The sequence below is a fragment of the Trematomus bernacchii genome, unplaced genomic scaffold, assembly GCF_902827165.1.
Source record: "Trematomus bernacchii unplaced genomic scaffold, fTreBer1.1, whole genome shotgun sequence".
Taxonomy (NCBI): Eukaryota; Metazoa; Chordata; class Actinopteri; order Perciformes; family Nototheniidae; genus Trematomus; species Trematomus bernacchii.
In genome coordinates this window covers 4,554,623-4,570,322 of record NW_022987593.1, presented here as the reverse complement: position 1 = coordinate 4,570,322, position 15,700 = coordinate 4,554,623, and the positions used below count along the sequence as shown (strand labels likewise).

At 39.0% G+C, this 15,700-nt stretch overlaps 1 protein-coding gene across 1 annotated transcript; it reads left to right on the top strand.

Annotated features, from left to right (window-relative positions):
* The first annotated feature begins 8,204 nt into the window (after positions 1 to 8,204).
* helt (helt bHLH transcription factor) lies at positions 8,205 to 9,957 on the top strand. Its single transcript, XM_034130485.1, has 4 exons — positions 8,205 to 8,281; positions 8,878 to 8,982; positions 9,149 to 9,245; positions 9,482 to 9,957. The coding sequence occupies exons 1-4, from the start codon at positions 8,255 to 8,257 to the stop codon at positions 9,955 to 9,957; spliced, it is 705 nt and encodes a 234-aa protein (XP_033986376.1). The 5' UTR covers positions 8,205 to 8,254.
* Positions 9,958 to 15,700: the final 5,743 nt, after the last annotated feature.

The window sequence follows — 15,700 nt, the reverse complement described above, 5'->3', positions numbered from 1 at the left end:
AGAATTCAATTACTGGGTTATGATTATTGATGATTACTGTCTATCCCTGTAAAAGTAGAGATACTTTTATTAATTTGCATACTGCTGCTGCTGCTGCTGCTGCATACAATTCCATAATCATTTGTTGATGTATATTTTATGTAACTTAATAATGTGAATCTATTACATCACTAGTAACTATAGCTGTAAAAAAAAAAAGGTAGTGAAGGGAGTACAATATTGGCTTCTAAATGTAATGGAGTCAAAGTCTAAAGTAGTAAGAAAATATTCAGATCTTAAAGTACAAGACAAGTACCTTAAAATTGTACATAAGTAAAAAAACTTGAGAACTTTACTGCAGTTCATTCCCCCCCTGGACAAGAAGCAAGTTTAAAGTACTTTACTTCATTACTTTAATGTTATGCTTTTCTATACTTTGGGATATTTTTCAATCATACTACAATAATGTATCATTTCACATTGTTTCTTTACACAGGTTCTTTACATGTTCAAATGAAGTGCATATCTAGATTTTCACTTGCTTTAAGACACTTTTAAGGACCCCAGGGTACAAACAGAATTGTAATTAAAATATCACACAATTTTTTTTAACTACTATAAGTTACAATTATTCATTTGAATAAAATACTACTTAATTTACCTTTTGTCAATGTTGCTGAAAATATGTATGTACTTTAATACATACTGTACTCTGAATACCTTCAGAATTCATTCTGAATCTGAAAAGTAATTGGTAACTTAAAGGGGACCTCTCATGCAAAATGCACTTTTGCACGTCTTTTATACATGAATATGTGTCCCCGGTGTTCCAGGGAACTCACCAAGTGTCAGAAAACACAACCCTCTCTATTTTCCTCCATACCCAAATCTCTAAAAAAGGGGCTGCAACGGATCTGATAAAAACTGATCCAGATTTGAACACTTCAATGACGTCACAGAAGTGGCGCTACGGCTATTGGGCCAACTCTCCACCTATCAGGGGAATGTGGGGTTGGGCCACGGCCGGCCATTGCCGCTCGAAAGCGCTGGAGACGCTGTAGTACATATGCCAGGCCTGTAAGTGGCGCTGTAGTCTGCCACAAAAGCAGCGAAGAAGACTTCCCGCCCATAGTTACCATGGTTACCCTTCTGTTTATTCTCCGCTGTGGCTTTTTTTCTCCCTCCCCGAGGCAAGCGTTTGCTCCCGCTGCTGTAATTCAATGCAATCCCTCCCCGTCGAGGCAAGCACTGTAATTCTCTCCGGTTAGTCCACCAGCAGATGACAAACACCCACCTCTCCGCCTCTTCCAAGGAACGAGGGGACCATGCGGCAGTGTTTCAGTTTCAGTTTCTTTCGCCGGTCAAGATGTCCGTTAAAGTTTAAATCTTCCGGACAAAATTAGAAAAGTGCCGGTCAAAGGTCTTCTTTGTTATTTATTGAGCTTTAAAACAAATGAATAACGACTCTATAGGCCTATAACAATATAATAAAACACGGAGGACGGAGATCTTTTTTTCTCCCCCTCTTGACTTGATCAGAGCACGGCTCCCCTCTCCTGCAGGGGGGCGTGGTCAGCTGCAGCTCACAGAATCAGCCCCGTAGACAGCAAACAGCACATAGAGCGAAATGAGGCATGGCTAAAATGCATGATCTGTTTGGTATTTTGAAAACAGAAACGTATAAATATACCTTATATAGGTATGGCCCTACAATATATCATTTAAATATAGCATGATAGATCCACTTTAAAGGACACCTATCATGCTATATTTAAATGATATATTGTAGGGCCATACCTATATAAGGTATATTTATACGTTTCTGTTTTCAAAATACCAAACAGATCATGCATTTTAGCCATGCCTCATTTCGCTCTATGTGCTGTTCTCCAGCACTGTTTTAGCAGGGGGCTGATTCTGTGAGCTGCAGCTGACCATGCCCCCCTGCAGGAGAGGGGAGCCGCTCTGATCAAGTCAAGAGGGGGAGAAAAAAAGATCTCCGTCCTCCGTGTTTTATTATATTATTATAGGCCTATAGAGTCGTTATTCATTTGTTTTAAAGCTCAATAAATAACAAAGAAGACCTTTGACCGGCACCTTTCTAATTTTGTCCGGAAGATTTAAACTTTAACGGACATCTTGACCGGCGAAAGAAACTGAAACTGAAACTCTGCCGCACGGTCCCCTCGTTCCTTGGAAGAGGCGGAGAGGTGGGTGTTTGTCATCTGCTGGTGGACTAACCGGAGAGAATTACAGTGCTTGCCTCGACGGGGAGGGATTGCATTGAATTACAGCAGCGGGAGCAAACGCTTGCCTCAGGGAGGGAGGAAAAAAAGCCACAGCGGAGAATAAACAGAAGGGTAACCATAGTAACCATGCGCGGGAAGTCTTCTTCTGTGCTTTTGTGGCAGACTACAGCGCCTCTTACAGGCCTGGCATATGTACTACAGCGTCTCCAGCGCTTTCGAGCGGCAATGGCCGGCCGTGGCCCAACCCCACTTTCCCCTGATAGTTGGAGAGTTGGCCCAATAGCCGTATTTGAACACTGTCCTGACGTCAGGACAGTGTTCAAATCTGGATCAGTTTTTATCAGATCCGTTGCAGCCCCTTTTTTAGAGATTTGGGTATGGAGGAAAATAGAGAGGGTTGTGTTTTCTGACACTTGGTGAGTTCCCTGGATCACCGGGGACACATATTCATGTATAAAAGACGTACAAAAGTGCATTTTGCATGATAGGTCCCCTTTAAATACTCAAATAAATGTTGTAGATTACCAGATCATGGAGTAATAAAACATACAAACACATTTAAATCCAGGACTAAACTGCTCCACACAACCCTGTTTTAAAATCAGCATAACTCTCCACTTTGAATATAGTACATATTGTCATATTTTATTATATTTTACTGTACTCAGTTCCCCACATAATTAATCGGAGCACAGTGTTTTGGCGCATGAGAGCAGTTTGAGTCTGTGAGGAGCGCACACAATAAACCTGTTGTTAACCTTGCTGTGAAAATATGTTTGAAGAAAACAGCCAATGAAATGTATTCAAGTATAACGTTTTTCTAAATAACATTTGTAACAGTACTTTTTATTTGTAGCTACGTATCCTTCTTTCTGTGTCTCTGTATGCACAATTTATACCAAAGCAAATTCCTTGTATGTGTAAATCTACCTGCTAATAAAACCGACTCTGATTCTGACAGTAAATGTATTACCACTGCTGCCTGTATAAAGGAGTTAAAACCTGCTTAATCAACCACTTATAATAGCAAAATTATATTAACATGCGGATTCATCACTATTTATAATAACAGCAATAAAACATAAAAGAATATCAGTCACAGGGGCTTTTTTTGGCAAGATGAGTACTTAAACTTGTAATACTTTCATCACATCCTGCTGATAATACAACTTCAGTATGAATTTTAAGTTAAAAAAAGACTTGTAGTTTTACATTATTCTGCAGGGAAATATACTCAAGTTAAAGATCTTAAAGTAAACTGAAAGTTACTTACATATATTTTCATCTTCTCTAACTTGAAAACTATTAATAGCATCAGTCACATTATAGCCAGTTCAAATGACTGTGATGTATAAAGCTACGGAGACGTATACAGTATAGCTAATCAACAAGCAAAAGAATACCAACACATCATCAATAACCGTGTGTTAGAAAGGGAAGGGAAGAGAAGGTGGACTATCGCATGCAAATGTTTCTGTACATAATTGTTTTTGAATTCATGTGTTTCATACACGCCTACTGATACTTTGATGTGTACATAAAACTTTAAAGGTCTCCTGATTTACTTTGTGAATGAATGCTTCTTTTTTATTCATTACCGAATCTGCACTGCGCATTGAGCGGCTGGTATTGCATTTGGGGGGGGGGTGTGTCTGCATAAATTAATAAGAAAATGCTTAAATTAATAAAACGAGAGTTTCGGCTGGAGAGTGCGTGCGGACCTGTCGGTTAGATAACAGGCGTGTACAAGTCCTGCATCTGTGTGATACAAATGTGTGTAAAATGATACCGTGATTACAGCGCCCGGTATCATTTTACACACATTTGTATCACACAGATGCAGGACTTGTACACCCCGTTATTACAAAAAAGAAGAAGAGTAAAGTACATTCACTCAAGTTGTAACATATACAGGAATACGTTTGAGATACTTCTTGAGTTTATATAATGTATTGCTACACTCTTCCCCTACAACTGGAGCTATTAATATGTTTAGTCTACTGCATTTGAAAAAAATATAACTGAACTTCAAATAAAATAAATAAAAAGAGTGCCACTTTTTCTCTTTGACCTTAGTATTTCTATCTATCTTCTATGATTATAATTATCCAATTATAAAATACACTGTTGTCCTAAAGTGCACATTTCTGCTCCACACAACCCTGTTTTAAATCTAAATGTTGCCCATAAAGTTGGGATCATTTTGTTTTCTGACACATTCCTATTTGTATTCCTTTTTAATTTTCACTGTGATATGTTTGGAAGAGATTGATCAATAAGGTTTTGAGAAGATATAACATTTATGTTGTCAGAAAAAACATTGACTAAATCTTGTTGTCTTGTTTATCAGTCTGATATTGATCTAGACATATATTATTGTGGGCTATAACCTTTACCCAAAGCCACAAAAATCATATTCTCCAAAAAAGATCCTAAAATGTGTGACTAATGTTATTGTTTCCGAGACCTCAGATTTATGATCTAATATCTGCGTGAATATCCCTGTAAAATTATTAATATATGTATTATAGTTTATAGGTTTTCAAGCAGATAACTGTTCGTAAAGTCCGTTTTTATAAACTATAACTCTGTGAAGCTGCTCATCTGTAAATCTCTCCCAGACTTGGCTCATTGAACATTCCCAAATGTACCACAAGAGGGAGCTGTTTTACACTTTAAAAAGAGAGGATAATACAGCTTTTACTACATATACATTCTTAATGCTTAAAAGGCATCACTAAACCTCAGGAGTAAGTGGTAAAACAGTTTTAAGTTGTAATTCATATTTATGTAAATCAAGATGCTCCCAAGATACCAAATCAATGTGATGTTCCTGTAAATGTTAAATTAATTTAGTTTATAGTGATGCATGATCATTTCTGGACACTTTGATATATTTCTAGACTTTTTTTGTGAGAGCTATGAAATAAACTTTAACCTCCATATTAACAAGCTTTCCTGAGTAAATCTTCAGCCTGTGTTGCTGCTGTATTTGCTTTTCAAAGGGTGCTGTGGCAGCTGAAGCACTCAGCTGCAGGCTCAATGGGACCGTGTGAACTGCTGCGGTTCAGGCGGAGGGTGGCGCAGCGAACCAAAGGATTGTGTCCGGGACCCTCAGAGGTCACCACGGGTCAGAGCGCAGCGCCTGACAACACACAAGCGAACACAAACACACACACACACACGAAATCACACACACACTGACACACTCTGAGCTGCTGTCACAAATTAGGGGCTTGTTTATTTTTCCCTGTAAGTGGCAGGTGCTGTTATACTTCCGGAACTACACTAGCAATTTAGTCACCACAAAATCACTGAGCAGAGACATTTTTTCATACACAGTCATATTCTAAAAGTGTTATTTTATACGGATGTTGTGTTAGGTTTTGTTTCCCCAATCAAAACCAAATGCTGCAGCTATTTACAAAAGTAAACTAGCAATATGCAATATGTTAATGTGCTCTTATATTGATTTCAGGATATTTTCAATATAACCATAAGCACAAAATACCTAAGTGACATCAGGTACAAGGACCATTCAAGCTAAATGTGCAGCTATGTCTGAGAGTGAAGGCATCAAACATACAAAATAAGACTGTAAAAGGTATTAATATCCAAGTTGTATCCATGCAGAAGCTTAGACAGCAGATACATGTGCAGGAGAAAGAACGGTTTTGACCAGAGTATTTCTATATAGCCTACTCATATCACAGCCCACTCCCTAAAGCTTAATTTCTTTCTGGTACATCATATTGGTTGTGTGGGTAAGCTGTGATCTCTGTAAATCCTATCAATTATTGTAACCTTTTATTACCAAGCCAAGTGTAAAAAAGTGATTCAGTATGTTATTAAATGTTTACCATACTGTACCATACTATATGTGTCCATAAGTCCAATGCAATCAATACATGTCGTAAAAATCGATACAGAAGTATAATGTGCAATCCATGCACCATTCTGAATACATCCGTCAAATTTAAGCAATAATGAAATATTTTAATGTCTTTATATTATGAATAATATAAGTATAACAAGAACTCCCAAACAATAAGATGTTTTATTAAATCATATAAATAATGAAATAGCTTAATAGTGGCTGCCAAAAGAAGAAAAAAAGATAGAAAATAAATGGAAAAATGTGGATATGCAGTGACTGGAGACACATATACTACTCGGAGGAGCCTTTAACTATAAATAAATTAAATGTTTTTTTGTAAAATAAGATACCAAATAGGGAAACAAAGTTGTAGAGTTAATCCTGACGCATAGCCAGGCCTCTTACGCAACACTTGGCGTTACAAAGTCGGTCTGTTAAAACTTCCAGTATTTAATTCAGGTTTGAAAAAAAAGCAACAGCACACAAGTCTGTCTATATTTCAAAGGACAAACACATAAAAAGTGTTAAAACTGCACAGTTGAGTAATTGGATTTTATGCCCCCGTCCCGCTCGCTCGCGCTTTTCTCTCCATGGTGCTCTGAAAACTCTCCAAACGCTTCAGATGTCTTGTGAGCCTTTCTTTCTCAACCTCCGCTGCTTTTTATTCTTCTACATCGCTCACAGGATCAAATATATCTAAACACGGTGAAAGTTTCGAGATTAAAACGTTCTCAGTGACAAAAAGAATCGGAGCACAGTGTTTTGGCGCATGAGAGCAGTTTGAGTCTGTGAGGAGCGCACACAATAAACCTGTTGTTAACCTTGCTGTGAAAATATGTTTGAAGAAAACAGCCAATTGTTGTATGAAATGTATTCAAGTATAAAATAATGCCCTTTGTTTGGGGGGAAAAACTTGAGCAATGTGAGGGTACAAAAGTCCCCTGTGGCATTTACTAGCACCCTTTGTGCAGTTTGCGCTTTGGCGTCTCCACTTGGCGCATTACCCAGGCCCCTTTAAACGCGATTGTTTCTTTCTTTCTAATGACATTTACCGGATCAAAACATGCTCTTAATTCGATCAGAAAGCTTCACCCTTCATAACAATGGCAGTATAATTTCTCCCAAAGTTTGTTAAGTTGACCGAAATTAGGCAAATGAATAGGGGTCTCCAGGCTACCCATCTTGCAGGTGACGGGGCATAATGCGCGTTCACACCAGCTGCATTCTTCTTTATTTCTCCCTTTCTTTCACAGCATTATTAAATTTAGGCCAATGAAACTATTCATTCGACTGAATAGACATTTTCTTATAGGATAATAGGATACAAATTGAGCCTCTCCAAAGAGTCTCCAGTGGTGGGTAACCCTCGTGTGCCAGAGGCTGCTGGAGACGCTGGCCCTGACGCAGACGACGCTCGTGTGCCAGGGCTAATCACACACCTGCCGAGGAGTCCAACAAAATAAAGAATGTAAACAAAAAGCTTGCCATCTCTCATAAAAGATGGACGTGTCACCAAGTCGTGTGAGAAACGCCGAGAACAAACGGGGGGACTCCGTCTCCAAAAGATCTCCCCTGAACTTGGCGGAACAGCCTATTAAAGGCTTACTTAATTACTCTAATGACACTGGACAGGCCTTAAAACTCGGACCGGGCTCGGATGAGAGTTAAGATCGCTTGCTGGGATTTGTAAACAGGCGATCGTGTGAGAAACGCGAGTTGGAAGAAAGAGGGGTTCTTTTTTCGCCGGCTTTGTTTTCAGTGCGCACAGTGCGCCCCGCCGGATCAGGCGATCCCAACGCTCACTTCTTATTTCCCGCCTGGGTTGTTACTATGCAAATAATATTCCAAAAGTAATCACGTGTCTTTTGAACAGCCACGTGGATTAACAAAGCAGGTTTGCCCCCCTGCTAGCCCATGGCTTTAGATTTTAACTATTTCTTTAACTGATCCTAAATGCACACATTTACCAAATGCATGGCTCTAATCCCATGGAATAATTTACACCATGAATGCCAGAGTCCCTTGGATGATCCCTTTATAAGGACCATCATTCCCCTCGAACCTCAGTCTGCTTCATCTCATCCAGAGCAACACATCTCTCCAACGTCCAGCTGCACTGATTTTTAACAAGTTGGTTGGACTTTCGTCGATGGCATCTAAAATGAAAGACAGAAAGGTACGCGCTCCTTGTGCGCACTGCTTTATGAGGACTGAACTACTTTGGAGAGGCAGCACTTTTAACACTTTTGGGTCATTTTATGGAATTTTTTATTTTTATAATTATATCAAAAATTGTTGAAGTACAACTTGGAGTAATTTTGATGCTAGTGGAGGGAAAATATCGCCCACAACCTCTGTGGCACACATTACAGGATAACTACGCGCGCAAAACTGACTAAAACAGCTTATCAGACAGATACTGGATATCAGGGAATCATAGAGTCATTATTTGGGTTACAAATACTTTTACTTTGATTTGTTTGCTAAAAGAGTTTTCAAACAGTTCCTATAGGACGTTATAGGTATAAAGAAACTTCTTGGAGCGCAGATGTCCTTTGCGCGCGCTGGAGCAGCAAAGCGCGCGGCGCGCAAAACTGAGGGAGTTATAGTGTATATCTCAACCTTAAATCTCTATATTTACTTCGTTGCTGCACTCACATATCTTCCTCAATGCTTCATTTGTTCATATTTTTGGTAGGAATGAGCTGTAAATGTTATGTTTTATATTATCTTTGAATGCTCATGTTGTCTCTCTCCCTGTTTTTTTTTCAGAAAACTCCCATCTCTCACAAAGTCATTGAGAAACGCAGACGGGACCGCATTAACCGCTGCCTTAATGAACTGGGGAAAACTGTACCAATGGCACTAGCAAAACAGGTATTGTCAAATGTCTAATATATATGTTTTTTAAGAGTTATTTTATATATTTTGCAACATTGATACTTTAGCAAGACCATATGTATTATGTTCAACGAAGAATCTGGGCATGTCATTTTTGATTTAAAGCATCGTCTAATCTTTAATTTTGTTGTACTTTTGGTAGAATTCTGGAAAACTGGAGAAAGCTGAAATCTTGGAAATGACAGTTCAGTACCTCCGAGCGCTCCACTCAGCAGATTTCCCCCGTGGGAGAGAAAAAGGTGAGAACACTTTTCACGGAGCTCCGGCACTTTACGCACCCCAACCTCACATTTCTATTAAGCGACTGTGTGAACATTTTTACAATGCTGATTAGATATAACTCTAATTTATTTGTGTAGTTAAGTATTTTCTGTTTAATCTAATTTATATTCGTAAAACATTGTTGAAAGTCCAGCTTTACGCACACAAACTATCTTCTGGGTTGTAATCGCTGTCTCGCTCTGATTCATTCCAGGTGAATTGCTGGCTGAGTTTGCAAACTACTTCCACTACGGATACCACGAGTGTATGAAGAACCTGGTGCACTACCTGACCACAGAGGACAGGGCTGAAACAAAAGACATCAAGTACGCACGGATCCTCGCCTTCTTACAGTCTAAATCTCGTGTGATCACCGAGCCTATATTCGGCTCTGTCGCCTCGATGCCTGAACCGTGCGACTTCCTGAGCCAGCTGCACTCCTCCCCGGAGCACCAGAGCCTCAGCCCGTCCGACTCCGTGTACCAGCAGAGCCCCCCGGGACACTTCTCCTGGCACAGCTCGACCCGCAGCCCGGCCATCTCGTACCCAACAGTGCCGCTCTCTGCGCACACACAGCAGCACGGTGGATACTTGTCACCGGTGCAGGGACTCGATCACCATTATTTCAACTTCATCGGCCACACGCACGCAAACACGTTTAGTTTGCACAGTGCGCAACACGCCATGTAAAAAGTTTTGCTATTGTTTTTATTTATATATTTGTGAATGATGGAAATGGATTCTGTACATGTTGTGAATAAATATTTCATACTAAAACTCAACTTATTTATGTCATCATTTACACTCAGTTTTAGTGGTTATGTGTCGCTCTAAGTGCGTACATCCTGAGATCAGCATGATAACCAACAGTCCGGTTGTTTTATTGTACTAAAAGTGCATAGAAAAGCAATACAGATGAGAGAGTGAGAACATTATATAATATAAGTGCAACTTGTTTAAATTATCTCAAATGTTCAATCATCAGTGATATATGTATGTATTTACTGATTAATGGAAATATACAGAAAACAAACTAATGTTACAGATGCTCAAACAGAGGTTTACTATATACTACATTTAATGAGTAATTTTAAATGTTAAAGTGAATCAAGGCAGGATGGGCTCAAGCTTTATCAAAAGCCACACTATTTGCTTCAGACTAACACTAGTTTCCTGAGTCTGGTCCACAGACCTGTTTAATGGCTGATCTGTGGGTTTAATGGGTGTCACAGCAGGTTTCCAGGGGGCAGACATGAGCCTGATTCCCACTGGGCCACCCGCTCCTGACTTATTAAACAAACTTGCAGTTAACAAAACCATTGAGTCACCCAACACTCCCCCTTATTGACATTCAAAAATCTGATTGAATACAAAAACTGTTTTGGACCTCACAAGGGAAAATAAGGTAATGGTTTCCCAATAAAGAAAACTAAGTTACTATCCATCTTGTTTTATAAAAAGTTGAATTCATGGGTTTGAGAGAAAGCGACAAAGAAGAAATTGTCGAAACAAGATAAAAGTTTCTGAACATTAGCCAAGTTTTATTTTCATCTATTTTAGGAAAATTAGGTTGGCAATTTATAAAGAGGGATGACAGATATACGCATATTAAAAGTTGCTTGTTTATATGTAAACTTACCAGTTCCTTCATTAAAAAATGTAATCTAGAGAGCAGCATTACATACAATCTGTGAGATCTGTGAGATCATAATCCTTTAAAATGTTCTCTTACTCTCTAAAGGGAAGCCATATTGGTAGTCACTGATAGAAAGGGCACTTTGCCTCCAACTGAATAAGAAATTACTCTGATCAAAAGGGAGTTGTTTTTGCCAAGCTTGTGTGAGACCACAAAGTCTCAATGAATGCATTAAATTGCTTCCAGGCTCCTTCTGTCTTTCTTTAAGTAAGTTGTATAGTGTTGGAGAAGTTAAAAAAGGGATCAGGGTGTTTTTTTTAACCAAGGAGCCCCATTGTTGTGTATCTGAAAAGGGAACAATCTCTACGTCTCTTGTGGTTTATCCTTGAGTGATTGCGAATAAAAATCATCAACACCATGAAATCCAAGTTTCTCTCTCAGAGGAGTTCAAGAAAACACCTTTTCCTCCCAGTTTTCTTTCAGAAGCAACTAAATCAATCATTACACATACACTTATCTTGTGTCAACTTAAGTGATAATACCTTACCTTACTATAAGACAACAGGCAAGGTGTGCAGTAGGTGTCCTCATGTTGTCACGTATGGACAGATATGATGGGTGGAGGAATCGTCTCTGGGTGGATGGGTACAGATGCATGGATTAGCCCACATTAATCGCCTGGATGGTTGGATAAACCCACATTAACCAGCCCCTGACCAAAAAGACAAGCAACAAGAGAGCAAATGAAAGAAATGAAAGACAAGTGTCCACGCAGATGGAAAAGTGACAATGCGATAAAAGAGAAAAGCCTTTCAGGGAATACTCGGATCCCTGCAGCTCCAATATTGGTTTAAATCCTGACTCTGAACAGGGGAAAAAAGACTCATGTTCAGCCAGATGAGAAGATTTAGCTGCAGCACATCACATGAATAATAATAAATAAAGACTCTAAAGCACATGTATTGTCATGTAAACTGAGCCGCTGTGGTAAGGCTTCACTTTGAGAATGTTTGTCTTTCGCATTAATATCACATGGTGAACATTAACAATCCGCTCCTTTGGAAAATTATTCATCACTGAAATGTCAAAGGAAATGCAATTCACACTCCCAGTCTAACTTTAACTTTGATGAGCGTGAAGTCTGGAGAGTTATGAGAAAAAACACAAGTTTCATCACCGTGTGAAAGAGGGACATCGATGTTTTGTTATGAAACTAAATGCATTCTTATTGGTGAACCAAAGCAAAACCAGCTACATTTGATCTTTAACAATAAAAATGTTTTTGTTTGATTTATTTAAAGCTGCACTTCTATCTGCAAGACATCTAAAACTGCCTGCCAACTTTGTTCAGTTTATAGAAATATTTGTAATTATTTGTTCATTAAAACTCAAAACCTTTCACTCCATATTATTAATATATGGTAGATTTTCATAATGTTTCAAGTCTTCTTGTTTTAAAAAGTTTAAAAACAGTAGAAGTTTTATTTTCTTCGGTTCTTGTGCTTACTGAAACACTTAAAGGTTCTGAATAGCTCATCTAAATGTAAAGGTTAAAAGGTTGTTTTTTTAAGCAAAGTAAATGTTGTTGTAAGTTGTATTGTATTTTATGGAGCAAGAGACAATGGTAGAACGTAACTAAGTCTATTTACTCAATAATAATGTTAAGATGCATGCATTTTTACTCTAGTATTTCCATTTCCATTGTATGCACTAAATTACACAAGTATTGTACTTGCACTACATTAATGTGACAGAACTGTAATAAAAATCAAAAGTTAAAAGAAATACAAATGTTACAATGATTAGGATAATGCCGCAAAACATCCTCTATGATCAAAGTGCCACTATTACAAGAAAGAATGCAGAAAAAAGTGTCGTTTTTTTTGTCAAGGAACCACATCGCTTCTGACGCTTCACTTTGTAACGTTGGATAAACCTCATCATTACATGGACTGCCCCCCCCCCCCTTAGGGGAATTCATCCACAAAAAACACACTGGACGCTGCACTAGGTCAGAAACCAGAGGAGACTGTGAAGTCCACCGTAGACGGACCACTTTTGGACAAAATGTACTCTCCATTAAAGGCAGCTCATTGTGGAATAGCCTCCCAACTGAGATACAGGATTGTCCCACTCTCAATAGCTTCAAAGGTCAACTCAAAGAATGGATGAGAAACAACCAGACGTGCAATCACCGCTAAATGCACTTTAACACAGGGGTATCTCCTCTGTCACTTTATGCATCTCTTGTATCTTCTCTTGCACTTAATATGTCGTTGCTGCTATAGTGTACTGCCATGTGGTAAATACTTGTGTGTGCTGCTCTTGCTCTTTTGCATATCATGTATTTATTTGTTCCTATGTTTACAAATGTCATGTTCTTATATGTTGTATGTCAGGGACTACGGATGGAAATTAGCTCAAAGCTAAAATCCTGCATATTTACACTTGAAGCATTATTTGTCTAAAGTGTTCATTAATGTGCATTGTCCCTATTCAAATAAACGATTAAATGAAATAAATAAATCACACCACAGAGTCTAAAGCCTGCAGCCGAAGACCAAACCAAGAGATCCTTTGCTTGCACTTAAGCAATAAAAAAAGTGATTATAGCCAACAATCACAATCTGGACTTTGATCAAACATTGCGATGAAGTAGGTATTTTTTGAAAAACAAAAACATACTAATTTGCACAAGGTGATATATCTTGTGATGTTATGTTACATACTGTTTCATCTTCTCAGGAGCTTCTGCTTAGTCTTTTATGCTAAGCTAAGCTAAGCTAACCACCTGATGGCTGTATTTATTATAGTTTTAGAAGTACCTAGAGTGCATTACAATAAAACTGGGGAAATCCCATTTGATCAGCAACCTCAATTGGAAAAGTAAATTAAATACCTATCTTTTTAATTTGGCTTATAATTTGGGGCAATTGTAATTTGTTTAGTATTATCACTGTTCATGTTTTATTCTTTTATTCTTTTATGGTTCAGTGATATGACTCTTTCTGTTTATACCTTGTTTTTTTATAATGTTCCCCACTTGTTATTGTCATTTTCTGTCATACTCTGTAAAGCACTTTGAGCTGCGTCAAGCATGAAAGGTGCAATATAATAAAGTGTATTATTATTATTATTATTATTATTATTATTATTATTATTATTATTATTATTATTATCTATAATGGACAGGCATTACAGTGGCATCAATGGTCTCATCTATCTCTCATGAAATTAAGAATGTTTTTGTTTGGCAAAATGTAAAATTAATCATGTAAGGGGTCACTAGCCCAGCGATTGGCTGCTGTCACCCAAAGGGACACCCATAAGGTGTCTGATCGGTGTCTGATCGGTGTCTGATAGGTGTCTGATAGGTGTCTGATAGATGTCTGATAGGTGCTGTTCTGATCTTTGCTCCCGCACGAGCCTCAAAGTCAGGCTCAGACGGTTTGCTAAGCTTCTGAGAGTGCACCGGCAAATCTCCTATCATGGTGTAGTGTGTTTGTGATGTCAGTGTGTGTCTTTGTGTGTGTCTGTGTGTGTGTGAAGGGGGTACAGTCAAGCTTTGGGACTGGAGCCAAAGAAGAAGTACACAAGCTGTGAGAAATCCAACAGTCAGGAGTCTGTTGGTAATTTAAAGTCTTCCAGTGGCATCGGATCTCTGCCGGCTCACCTCAGGATGGTCGTCTGATCTCCAGCATGAAAAGAGACAGAGAGCAGGGGGGGGGGGGGGGGACAGAAGAAGAGAGTGAGAGAAACAGAAACAGTGAGCGATAGAGGGAGTGTTAAGAAAAAGGGGGGAAAAGGGATGAAGATCATTCCCACAACAGATACCACTATCTCACAGGGTTTAAAGGGCCCCCTTTCTGTACACCTCCCCCCACCTCCTCCTCCTCCTCCTCCTCCCTCTTCCCCCTCTCCCCCCCCCCCCCCCCCACCCTCTTAACAATAATGCCAAAACTTGGCAACCAACCCAGAGCACATGAGCAACAGTTTCCCATCAGAGAGAGGCAGCCATCTCTCTGCCTTGGCACCAGCGATGTCTGAAGAAAGAAGGGCACTGTAAGAAGAGAGACATGAATGGAGTCTGTTAGGAGAAAGAAAACAGCACATATCAATGCCTTCTGAGTGTCTGGGGGTGAGAGCAAATCACTGAGCTGGGTGTAAAGGAGACAATATTTGATGGGATGATGAGCATTTTTCAAAGTATGTTTCTGGGCATAAACACACAAAATAAATATATTTAAATGATCATTTTCAAGACAATTTAGAATTTTAATTTGAAGACAACTTTTGATTTTTTACTCTGGCACACTTATAAACTTTTTTTTTTTTAAATGATGTTAGGCCCAATATAACAGATATGTAATCTGACTAAATTGCCTCTTTACAGTGTTCTGCCCCCTGCTAAGGGATGGGGGCTTCACCTTTCTGCACTTGGCACAACCCTCTATGTGCTCACCAGCAATGCCACCAGATTATGCAAATCCATGGTGATGTCCCATTCAACACTACTCCATTTAGAACTGAGATTTTTGAGCCAAAAATGAATAGAGTGATAAAAGAAGCAGTGTTTTTAAGAAGGAGGGTCAAAGACATCTACGATATTAATGAAAACATAATGAATACTGTACAGAGTTTCCCACTGTGGACCATCATTTCTGTCGCACCCTCGCTCTTTGTCTTCTTCTGTTGTTTTGTCAAGTTTTTCTGTCAAGAGCACAGCCGCCAAAGACAATCTGAGAAATATGGAGGCAGCATGGGAACAGTCCAACAAGCGTGCAACAACACACCATA

Coding starts and splice junctions, on each gene's coding strand:
- helt (XM_034130485.1), top strand. CDS start 8,255: ATGGCATCTAAAATGAAAGACAGAAAG. Junction 8,983..9,148: donor CAATGGCACTAGCAAAACAG/GTATTGTCAAAT, acceptor TACTTTTGGTAG/AATTCTGGAAAACTGGAGAA. Junction 9,246..9,481: donor CCCCCGTGGGAGAGAAAAAG/GTGAGAACACTT, acceptor GATTCATTCCAG/GTGAATTGCTGGCTGAGTTT.